We start from the raw sequence: 12,268 nt of genomic DNA on the forward strand, positions 1-12,268 counted from the left end.
GAGCCTGCTTGGGATTCTCTCTCTCTCCTCACCCCTCTCTTGCTGCCCCTCCCCTGCTTGCATGTGTGTGTGTGTTCTCTCTCAAAAAATAAAGTTAAAAGAAATTACAAACAGAATGTGTCATCAGATAGGATGGTGAATGTATCTCATATCTGGCGGAATCAGAGATGGCTTTCACCAAGGTAACGTTGAAGTAGGGACTGAGTAAGGACTAGATTGAGAGGAATGGCTAATCTCTTTAGGTGGGTAGGAGGTGGGGGTGGAGTTGATAAGAAGGACAAAAGGCAGTGACCAGATCATTTTGTTTGTAGGCCAGGTCTTTTTTTTTTTTTTTTTAAGTAGAAAAAGCAGAGGCAAGCTGGGGAGAGGGGCAGAGGGAGAGCAAGAGAATCTTCAGCAGGCTCCACGCTCAGCATAGACCCTGATGTGGGGCAGTATCCCACAACCCTGGGATTACTACCTCAGCTGAAATCAAGAGTCAGATGTTCAACTGGCTGAGCCACTAGACACCCTAATAATTTTAATCTCTCTCTCTGTCTCTCTATTTCTCTCCCTCTCTCCTTCCCTCCCTCCCTCTTTCCCTCTCTCTCACTCTCTGTCTCTCTCTCTCTCTCTCTCTCTTTTTTTAATGTGAAACCTTTGGAACATTTTAAGTAGGGAACTGAGATGACCAGGTGGGTCTGGAAAAGGTTATTCTGACTACAGCAATAGAAATAAATGAATTAGAGGATGATGAAAGGGATGTACGGAGGCCATTCTGATAAACCACAGGGAAGGTGGTAGCTTGATGAGCAAGTGTACATGGAGAGTTAATAGAATTTGATGATTGAATGAATAAATGAATCTAACAAAGTTACTGAATATCTATCTACTGTGTAACTTATTCTCATAGTGATGGCAGTAGAATGACAATAAAGAGCAAGGTCGAGATACCTGGTTCAGTGTCCAGCTCTTGATTTTGATCTTGGCTCAGGTTATGATCCCAGGGTGGTGGGATTGAGCCCTGTGTCGGGTTCTACACTGAGCGTGGAGCTAGGTTAAGATTCTCTCTCCCTCTCTGTCTCTGTCTCTGTCTCTGTCTCCATCTCCCCCACTCACACTTTGTCTCTCTCAAAAAATAAACATGTAAGTAAGTAAGTAAATAAATAAATAAGTTTTTTTGTCCCTTTGAAGCTTACATTTTAGTCTGCTACTAGAGGGAGGGAGAAAAGTCAAGAATGACTCAGGTTTGTGGCTTGATCAGCTAGGTGAATAGTGGGGTCAGTATTTCAAGATCTCAAGAAAAAGGGAATGTGGTCAGAAGTATTGAATGCTAAAGAAAAGGAATAGTTCAGTAAGAACATAACTGAAAACAAGTAAAGTTGTTGGTTATCTTTATCATAGCATTTTCATTTGGGTATTAAAATAGAGAGGCAGATTGCAATGAGTTAAAGATGACACTTGGTTCATATCTAGTTACCTCCAAATTATTACTGCTTTTATAAGACCAGTGATTTTCAAACTTAGGTTTATGTGCCTCAAGGAGCACAAACAGGTGAGAGAAAAAAGCAGAGGACTCTTTGTCTTTGCATTCTTTAGATGGAGAAGTTTTGTTTTACATAATAGCGATCTGGCAGTGTTTTCTTTGTATAAAAAGTTCTACCGATTAAAAATTTTAAGGTGTGAAGAAGCCACTGTATTTTACGATTTGAGAAAGAGAACTGTGTTTTTAATCTTTATACTCCATTGCCTGGCACTTGAACATTCAGTAAATGTTTTACCAAATGGTATATGAGAAGCGTAGACAATGAGAGTAGGCTGTTCTTTAAGAGAAGAATGTGCTCTTTCTTTGAAGAGAGAAGAGAGATTGGTGACTGTAGCTGTAGAGGAGTATGGAGTTCAGAATTTGAATATGTTTAGGGGTGCTTGGGTGGCTCAATCAGTTAAGCTTCCAACTTCAGCTCAGGTCGAGATCTCGCAGTTTGTGCGTTCTAGCTCCACGTTGGACTCTGCGCTAACAAGCTCAGAGCCTAGAGCCTGCTTTGGTTTCTGTGTGTGTGTGTGTCTCTCTCTACCCGTCCCCCCACTTGTGCTCTTTCTTTCTCTCTCTCTCTCAAAAAATGAATAAACATTTTAAAAATTAAAAAAGAATTTGAATATGTTTAGAAGTTGCAGAAAATGAGCCAGAAGAAGATGATTAACTTTGACAATACTTTATAGATGAAGTTAAGAAGTAGGTGTTGTATATATACATCCTACTATTCAGAGCTCTTTTCAAACCATTTCAAAAATTATAGTGAGACTGCCAAGTTATTATACTTACTGGTATTTTTCATGATGCTTCCATGTGTAGAAGTAGCAGAAATTTATGCCAAGATGAAGGATTTTTTTAGGCCACAAGTGATGGGTTCAGAGTGGGATCCTACCTAGCACATCCAAACTTCTCGGCTGCTACTTTGACACTGTTAGCTATTTCCTTCCCTCCACAGTTATTTCTTTCTTTCCAGTTTAGACTATGCGCTCAAGTTAACTTAATCTGCTTTCAGTCACTTATTTCTGATGATACTTTTCCCTTTCTAAAGGATGCTGAGAATACAGATCATAAATCTTTGAATTTACTAGATTATTCTGTAATTTTTCCATAGTATCTTTTATCCCTTTCAGATTTAAATCTTTAGCAACAGAAAGCATGTCTTTTGTTTATTTTCTGTCTCCTAATACGAAATGATAAACTGTAACTTGACATTAAGAGACATAAGTATCTTAATGCCTTTTCAAATCTTGTATTTGCTTGCTCCTAATAAGATGAATGAAAAATTTTGTATTCTATTTCAAAAGGAATAAGATTAGACAAAAAGCATATTTTACATTTCTACATTATGTTGAGGTTGCCCATAGTCATGCAGTAACACATGGTTGTTTTTCCAAATGATTTGTGTAAATGTTCCTTGAAATTGTAGACTATGAATGGGGAATGATTAGCAAATATTTGTATCTGTTATAATACATAATGTACCTGTGCCTTTTTCTGTATATATTACGTAAAGTGATTCTAAGGTGTCACTGTGCAGTATTCAGAATTATTACCATTATCTTATGTAAATCATTTCAGGTTTTAAGGAAGTCAGTGATCATTCAAAAGATACAGAGAGCTATGAGTATGACTTAATAGGAGTAACTGTTCATACAGGAACAGCAGATGGTGGGCACTATTATAGCTTCATCAGAGATATAGTCAATCCACATGCTTATAAAAACAATAAATGGTGAGTTTTAAATATTTTATTCTTGGGATTAAATTCTTTTTCCTGTTTTTAAAGTTTAAACTTGTGATTGGTTTTGCTTCATATATGTTTCCTGATTTTATTTTTCTAAAAACTTTCTATAAAATTAGGAAATGTTAAATGAAAGTAACTTTCATAAGATGATAAAAATCAATTGTTCTTAAACTTCTTTTGAGAACTTGATGATGGTGTCCTGAGACAAATGGATATCCAAGGTTTTATACACAGCTTTAGATTCATAGACAATATTGCACCTTCCAAATCTTCTCTTTATTCACTCATTCAAGAGTTGTTTGCTGAGTGTCTTCTATAAGGTGGCTTCAGAGTCCTTGTATACGCCAATTCGAAGTTGCCTGAATGCTCCACTCTGTCCACCTTACTTTTCCCCTTCCAACCCGTACAATTTTTTTTTAGCAACTTTTATCAAGGTAATGGTTGGAAGTCATTAAATCAGTGCTTAATAGCTGTTTTTTGCTATTTAGATATTGTTAGATAGAGTCTCAAGTATAGTAGCTATATCAATAGTAGGCGCTGTTCTACTGTTGGGAATATTGCTTTGAACAAAATGTACATTGGTAAATTGATCTGCAGTTAGCAGAATAGTTTGGTTCAACTCTTTAAGCTGTCATGTCCATGCTATCTTACCTTGTTTGCCCATTTGAATATAATTCCATATTTGGGATCCATTTTGATCATAAATTTTAAAATGACGTCTTTATTTTTGGAAGCTCTCCCATCTCTTAATCTTTTCTGTCTGGTAGCTTTACATATTCTATTAATGCAAACTTGTTATTTGTTTTTATGAACTCTTTTGTTACCCCTAGTTTTTAATAAATGCGTTTATTGGATTTTAGGACAGTTAAGATTTGTACAATTATATTCTGGTTTTTAGTAGATTAGCGTTGTCAAAACAAGAACATAGAATTTATTTACTTCATGTTAAAAATAGTTGGATCGCAAAAGAAAGTTTGATTACTTGTAATTTGTCACTATGTAATGTAAATATTTTTTAAATAGGTATAATACAGAGATACTCAGTACATATATACTTGGTCAACACTATATGCTCTGTTTTAGGTATCTTTTTAATGATGCTGAGGTAAAACCTTTTGATTCTGCTCAACTGGCCTCTGAATGTTTTGGCGGAGAGATGACAGTGAGTTTTATTCAGAAATTATAAATGTTTTGTGACTTCTCATGTGTTATGCAGTATTATAAAATCCAGTAGCAGAATCACTAAAATTTCTTTTAATTGCTATGATTAAAACTAAAATTTATTCTGTTGTTGCTTATTGAAGTCGAGACTGTTTGGAATAGATACGAGGCACTGGGAAATACCTTTTAAAAGACTATTTCTGCCTTCAACTAATTAAGAAGGTTAAGACTTAAAATTGAAAATTTAAATAGTAGTATAGGAATTGAATTACATTGCTGTGAAACATTATGATGGAAGAAGTTGTTCACTTGAATGCTTTGGGATTCAAGCAAAAAGAAATTACTCTTTATTGACATAATATGAAAAATCTTTGTCAAGGACATTGGCTTGAGCTGACCTTCGAAGAAGTATTCTTTCAGTACTTTTTTGTAATGGCAGCAGCAACCTGATTATTACTATTGACAGGATACACAAAAAATATCTTACCTGTTATGTTATTATCTCTAAGACATGAGAAAAGACAATTAGGTTGGAATACTAGTGTTTAATTATAATATAACAATTACAATAAAATAGGCATTTTGTCCAAGTATCAATTTTATGAAAACTGTTAAAATACTGTTTTGATTCTCAAAAGACCAGCGTTAGTCATTCCCATTTCACAGATAAGCCCACATAAAGTTATTTTTCACTTTAATAGCCATGTGTATTGTGAAATCACTGTTCACATTCTGGATTTTAATGCTCTTTGTTGCACTTACATACTACTATTAATAGAAAAGAGGAAGTAGGCAAATTGCTAACACTTCAGAAATGGATAGAAGGAGGAAGTAAATAATGAGTTCCTGATGCCATCATTAAACTGACTGCATCTCTAAATGTTATTTGTAAAATATTTCCTCAGAAAAAAAAAAGAAAAAGAAAAACAAGTACACTTAGCAAAGTTCTCTTAAAATGTAGTTTTTAAATTGCAAGTACATTTTCTTAACTTTATATACATTATGGTAAAGTATCTTTAAAAATGTTTTGAATATTTTCAGGTGTAGTTGACCCTTGAATAATGTGGGGGTTAAAGGTGCCAGCCCCCCACACAGTCAAAAATCCAAGTATAACTTGTCTGTTGCTCAGAAGCCTTATTGGGCACGCCTGGGTGGCTCAGTCGGTTAAACATCCAACTTCAACTCAGGTCATGTTCTCACGGTTCATGAGTTCAAGCCCTGTGTTGGGCTCTGTGCTGACAGCTTGGAGCCTGGAGCCTGCTTCGGATTCTGTGACTCCCTCTCTCTCTCTGCCATGCGCGCGTGTGCTCGCGCTCGCTCTCTCTCTCTCTCTCTCTCTAGAACAAACATTTTAAAAAATTAGAAAAAAAAAGGCCTTATTGATAACATGAATACTCATTTAATACATATTTTGTATGTTACACATTATGTACTGTATTCTTTTTTTTAATTAATTAATTTTAAAATTTATATCCAAGTTACTTAGTATATAGTGCAACAATGTTTTCAGGGGTAGATTCGTTAATGCCCCTTACCAATTTAGCCCATCCCCCCTCCCACAACCTCTCCAGTAACCCTCTTTTTGTTCTCCATATTTAAGAGTCTCTTATGTTTTGTCCCCTTCCCTGTTCTTATCTTATTTTTGCTTACCTTCCCTTGTGTTCATCTGTTCTGTGTCTTAAAGTCCTCATATGAATGAAGTCATATGATGTTTGTCTTTCTGACTGACTAATTGCGCTTAGCATAATACCCTCCATTTCCATCCACGTAGTTGCAAATGGCAAGATTTCATTCTTTTTGATTGCCGAGTAATACTCCATTATACATACATGCATACATACTACCTCTTCTTTATCCATTCATCTATTGATGGACATTTGGACTCTTTCATACTTTAGCTATTGATAGTACTGCTATAAATATTGGGGTGCATGTGCCCCTTTGAAACAGCGTACCTGTATCCCTTGGATAAATACCTAGTAGTGCAATTGCTAGGATGTAGGGTAATTCTGTTTTTAATTTTTTGAGGGACTTCCATGCTGTTTTCCAGAGTGGCTGCACCAGTTTGCATTCCCATCAGCAGTGCAGAAGAGATCCTCTCTCTCAGCATCCTCACCAACATCTGTTGTTGCCTGAGTTGTTAATGTTAGCCTTTCTGACAGGTGGGAGGTGGTATCTCATTGTGGTTTTGATTTGTATTTCTCTGATGATGAGTGATGTTGAGCATTTTTTCATGTGTCAGTTGGCCATGTGGATGTCTTCTTTGGAGAAATGTCTTCATGTCTTTTGCCCATTTCTTCACTGGATTATTTGTTTTTTGGGTGCTGAGTTTGGTAAATTCTTTATAGATTTTGGATACTAACCAACCCTTTATTTGATACATCGTTTGCAAATATCTTCTCCCATTCTGTCAGTTGCCTTTTTCTTTTGCTGATTGTTTCCTTCGCTGTGGGGAAGCTTTTTATTTAATAAGGTCCCGAAAGTTCATTTATGCTTTTGTTTCCCTTGCCTCTGGAGACGTATTGAGTAGGAAGTTGCTGCAGCCAAGATCAAAGAGGTTTTTGCCTGCTTTCTCCTCGAGGATTTTGATGGCTTCCTGTCTTACATTTAGGTCTTTCATTCCACTGTGAGTTTATTTTTGTGTATGGTGTAAGAAAGTGGTCCAGGTTCATTTTTCTGCATGTCACTGTCCAGTTTTCCCAGCACCACTTGCTGAAGAGACTGTCTTTACTGTCTTTATTCCATTGGATATTCTTTCCTGGTTTGTCAAAGATTAGTTGGCCATATGTTTGTGGGTCCATTTCTGGGTTCTCTATTCTGTTCCATTGATTTGAGTGTCTGTTCTTAGGCCAGTACCATACTGTCTTGATGATTACAGCTTTGTTTTTTATGTTTTATTTTTATTTCTTATGTTTACTTATTTTTGAGAGAGAGAGAGTGTGAGCAGAGGAGGGGCAGAGAGAGAGGGAGACACAGAATCGAAGCAGGCTCCAGCTCTGATCCGTTAGCACAGAGCCCGACACAGGGCTTGAACCCACGAACTGTGAGATCATGACCTGAGCTGAAGTCAGACACTTAACCGACTGAGCCACCCAGGGCCCCCATGATTACAGCTTTGTAATACAGCTTGAAGTCCGGGATTGTAATGCCTCCTGCTTTGGTTTTCTTTTTCAAGGTTGCTTTGGCTATTTGGTATCTTTCTGGTTCCATACAGATTTTAGGATTATTTGTTCTAGCTCTGAAGAATGCTGGTGTTATTTTGATAGGAATACTGTATTCTTACAATAAAGCTAGAGAAAAGAAAATGATATGAAGAAAATCATAAGAAAAATAAATTTCCAGTAGTGTACTGTATTTATTGGAAAAAAAAAAAATCTGCCTTTAAGTGGACCTGTGCAGTTCAAGCCTGTGTTATTCAAAGGTCGACTATACTTTTAGCCAAAAACTTTTGTCAAGGATTTTTATGATGTAGTACTATTTGAACACTATTTACAAAGTTACTATAAAGAATAAAATCGGTATTTATGAAACATTTTATATATAAATACAACTGAGATAAATATAAGCTGAAATATTGTCTTTTAAAGTAGCAAAACTTTTATTTTTTTAAACAGACCAAGACCTATGATTCTGTTACAGATAAATTTATGGATTTCTCCTTTGAAAAGGTAATCATTTCTTTGCATATATCATTTTACATGGTTTTCTTTCTTCCATGTTATCTAATTTTATAGTTAAACTTGGTCAAATTGAAAATATACTTATTTTTTCATCTTTTTTTTTTTTTGGCCCCTTAAAGACACATAGTGCTTATATGCTGTTTTACAAACGCATGGAACCAGAGGAAGAAAATGGCAAAGAATTCAAATTTGATGTTTCGTCAGAGTTACTAGAGGTATAGTTAATTTAACTTAAACAGCAGTTTACAAGCATGTCAAGAATTTATGCAAGTAATAGAACTCCAAGAGCAGGCTATGGCAATGTTAGGATTTGTAATCTGGGATGGACCTTAACAGTGTTTATAGATAGTCTTGGTAATACTGATATATGACAGATGCATGTGAAGTGAATGAGATTAAAGTGAGTGGAAATAATTAGTAATATTAAAGAAAAATAAGAATAAGACAGGTAAAATAGTTGATGGAATTGGGGCAACCTCATAAGTAACTTGTATGTGTGGTAATGGATTGGGTGATTGGTGTTCGTTCCTTCTTTGCTTCATGTTACATATAAATGTACCATATATTTGAAATGCACTTAAAATACTATCAAATGCTTTAAAATGTGTCTTGATTGTAGTATTGAGGTTTTCTTTGTTTTATAATGTAATAAGTGGTAGTGTTACTTTAACGCCTTAAGAGTTATAAAATACATTCACAACTCTGTGTGTGTTGTGTCAATGTAATAAACTCAGCCGAAAGTACAAAATATAAATCTTCAAAAAGGTATACCTGGTAAAAATGTAATCTTCCATCTAAACAGTTCAGCTTTTACTATTTAATTGGTTAATATTTGCGCTGTTGCGGTCATGTCTTAAAACCAAATGGAATTTTTTCCCCCAAACAAATAATCTTAACAGGTGTCTTGCCTACCCATAATATTACTGATAAAAACACAAGAACATCCACATCTTTTAAACCTTTGAATTGGATTTACCAGCAAAATTAAGTGCTTCATTAGATTTCTTATTCTAGATAAGGACCCAACAGTATTTAATGACAACCCAGCCCACTTGTGAAGTAAAATGAAATTTTAACTGAAACCTTAAAGATGTATTTTGTTGGGGCATCTGGGTGGCTCAGTCAGTTAAGCATCCAACTTCGTCTCAGGTCATGATTTCACAGTTCGTGAGTTTGAGCCCCACATCAGGCTCTGTGCTGACAGCTCAGAGCCTGGAGCTTGCTTTGGATTCTGTGTCTCCCTCTCTCTGTTCCTCCCTCACTTGCTTCTCTCTCTCTTTCTGTCTCTCAAAAATAAAAATGAAACATTTAACATTTTTGTTTAACATTTGTTTGTTTTTGAAGGAAAGAGAGCATGAGCGGGGCAGGGGCAAGGAGAGAGGGAGACACAGAATTCAAAACGGACTCCAGGCTCTGAGCTTTCAGTGCAGAACCCAATGCAGGGTTCAAACTCCACAAACTGTGAGATCATGACCTGAGCCTGAAAATGAAACATTTAAAAAAAAAAGATGTATTTTGTTTACATCAGTGGTTCTGAAACTTCCTATTCTCAGAACTTTTATATTCTTAAAAAATATTGAGAACCTGGGGCACCTAGGTGGTTCAGTTGGGTCCGACTTCATCTCAGATCATGATCTCACGGTTCCAGAGTTCGGCCCCGCTTCGGGCTCTGTGCTGACAGCTCAGAGCCTGGAGCCTGAGTCAATTCTGTGTTTCCCTCTCTCTCTGCCCCTCCCCCACACATGCTCTGTCTCTCTGCCTCTCAGAAATAAAACTAATTAAAAAAAAATTTTTCTTTTAAATATTGAGAAGCTGAAAGTTTTTTAAAATATTAGTTTTAATGTGGTGGTTATATCTGTCAATACTTACTATATTAGAAATTAAAACAATTTTTAAAATTTACATTAATTTATTTAAAAATATCAAAAATAAACTTGTCACATCCTAATATAAGTAACATTTTATTAAAAAAATATTTTTCAGAACAAAACCCTGTATTACATGTTGGCAAATCTTTTTAATATCTGATTTAATAGTTGACAGCTAGAGTCTCATAATAGCTTTTTGCATTTGCTCTGTTGTGATCTCATTCATCATTTAGCCTCTGGGAAACTTCATTCTATGCTCAAAAAAGAATGAGAGCTTAAAAAAGGCAGATAGCATCATCATATTACTAAAAAAATGGTGTAGATCTTACATATACCCTAAAATGGTCACAGGTACTCCACAGCTCTCTCAACCATTCTTTGAGAACCACTGATTTATGTGGTGACAAAAGGAAATCCATCCTTTTGCTCTACCAAAACAAGAAAAATAAATCAAACTACATCAAAATATTCTTGATTGCACATCTAAGCCAACCCTTTTTTCCTGGCATTGCTTTAGCTTATTAATTTAAAATGAGTTTGTTTGCATATACATTTTACTGAAAATATTAAAATATGATAATACTGTTACTTAATATTAACATAGATTTTAGGTAAAAACTAGAATCTGATCTTTTAAATTTGTACAGTTAAAATATAGCTAGTAGCAGACTTTCCCAAAGAGTAAATTGAAAATTTAGAGCTATAAAATTTATTAAGTAAACAAACATTATATAATGACTATTATGGATAAAACAAAATGCCCAGAAAGAGTAGTTGATTTGAATTGCTGGGGGAAGTGATTAGGAAATGCTTCAGATTAGCCTTAAGCTGAGACTTGAAAGGTAGCAAAGAGTTAATCATGTGAAGATTACTCCAAGCAAAGAGTAGATTATGTACAAATTCCCTTAGGAAAGAAAGAGTTTATTGGCATGTTTTAGGAGCTGAAAGATGATCTCTGAGACTGTGATGATTAGTAAGTTCAAGGAAATGTGAGCCAAGATGAAACTGAATGGGATATAGAAAATACCTGGGAAAAATGTGATCATCGTAGTGAAGTAATTTCACACTTAGACACACCCAGATTGCTCCACATATGTTGTATTGTTAAAACATAAAAAGGATTGTCAAAAAATAGGGTGAATATTTCTGTAGGACAGAAATGGAACAGATATAAAAGCACTGAGTCTGGTGGAAAAACAGGACTACCAGGCTCTAGGGTCCCCTTTAGCTCTTTTGGGGTAAAGGGGACAAAAATTATGACAGAGGATCTAGAGCCGAGTTCATGGCTAGAAGTTGAAAGCTGGGAATGGAGCTCCATTGCTGTGAAAAAGCATTGATGGTCGAATGCTGCCAAAGTTTTCTTGAAGCTACAGCTTTCTAGAAAGCTGTGTGCATAGAAATGCTAGAGTACCAAGAACTCTGAAGCAAACCATTCAGTGCCTAGGTCTGCATCAATGTGGAGCAGGAGCCCTAATACATAATTCTAAGAGCTGGTTCTAGACTAGAGTAGTGGGCTGGGAAGCAAGTAGAGGTAGTTGAAAATCTTTAGGAAGGATCAACACAGGCAGTAATGTCAGTAATCAACATAAATATGTTCCAGATAAAAATAACTTTATGGAACTAACAACAACTCAGAGCATGTTTAGGGTATTCACAGAGTTAAAGGAACACAAAAACTAAAGTGAGCAGAGAAGTTACTCTAAAGGCTCATGTCAGAAATAATTATTTTTCATAATTGTTACAGAATAAGCCAGGAAATCACCTCTTAAGTCAGCCAACCTGAATTGTTTTTATTTTGCCAGTTTTCGAACATAAACCTTTCTCATAACCTGTTTTTATCAAAACAGGACATAATTTTATTCATTTATATATTCGCTCTTGAGACAAATGATATTTCAGAGCTCTTCCTTTCACAGTCTGTATAATTGCATTTTTAAAAAACTAATTGCTTGAGGTAGCCAGATACAGAATGATAACATTGGAGCCAGTTTAGTAGCCATTTTCATATTCTTGTATACCCAGAAAAAAATCAACATGAATTTTAAGTGCCTGTATTTTTTGCTTTTTTTGTTTCTTTTAGAGCAAATCTTTTTTTGTCTAATAAAAATACTAGTAAAATGTAATGAAGCCAATGCTTTCTGATATGTAATGTTAACATTTTCTTTTACTTCAGTGGATTTGGCATGATAACATGCAGTTTCTTCAAGACAAAAACATTTTCGAACATACATATTTTGGGTAAGTTTTGTAAATTTAGTAATAGATTTTTGTTACACGTTTAAAACAAATCTTCTTCTGTAAG

The 12,268-nt window shown here is 35.3% G+C and overlaps 1 protein-coding gene across 3 annotated transcripts in view; it reads left to right on the top strand.

Moving 5' to 3' along the window:
* USP34 (ubiquitin specific peptidase 34) overlaps nucleotides 1-12,268 on the top strand; it is a 249,644-nt gene that overhangs the window by 197,270 nt on the left and 40,106 nt on the right. For all 3 annotated transcript variants that reach the window (XM_078444514.2, XM_078444515.2, XM_078444516.2), the window contains 5 exons: nucleotides 3,092-3,245; nucleotides 4,341-4,419; nucleotides 8,033-8,086; nucleotides 8,218-8,313; nucleotides 12,140-12,204. In XM_078444514.2, coding sequence (XP_078300640.2) covers nucleotides 3,092-3,245; nucleotides 4,341-4,419; nucleotides 8,033-8,086; nucleotides 8,218-8,313; nucleotides 12,140-12,204 — 448 coding nt within the window. The remainder of the gene's footprint in view (nucleotides 1-3,091; nucleotides 3,246-4,340; nucleotides 4,420-8,032; nucleotides 8,087-8,217; nucleotides 8,314-12,139; nucleotides 12,205-12,268) is intronic.

Source organism: Panthera onca, chromosome A3 (genome assembly GCF_046562875.1).
Source record: "Panthera onca isolate mPanOnc1 chromosome A3, mPanOnc1 haplotype 2, whole genome shotgun sequence".
NCBI lineage: Eukaryota > Metazoa > Chordata > Mammalia > Carnivora > Felidae > Panthera > Panthera onca.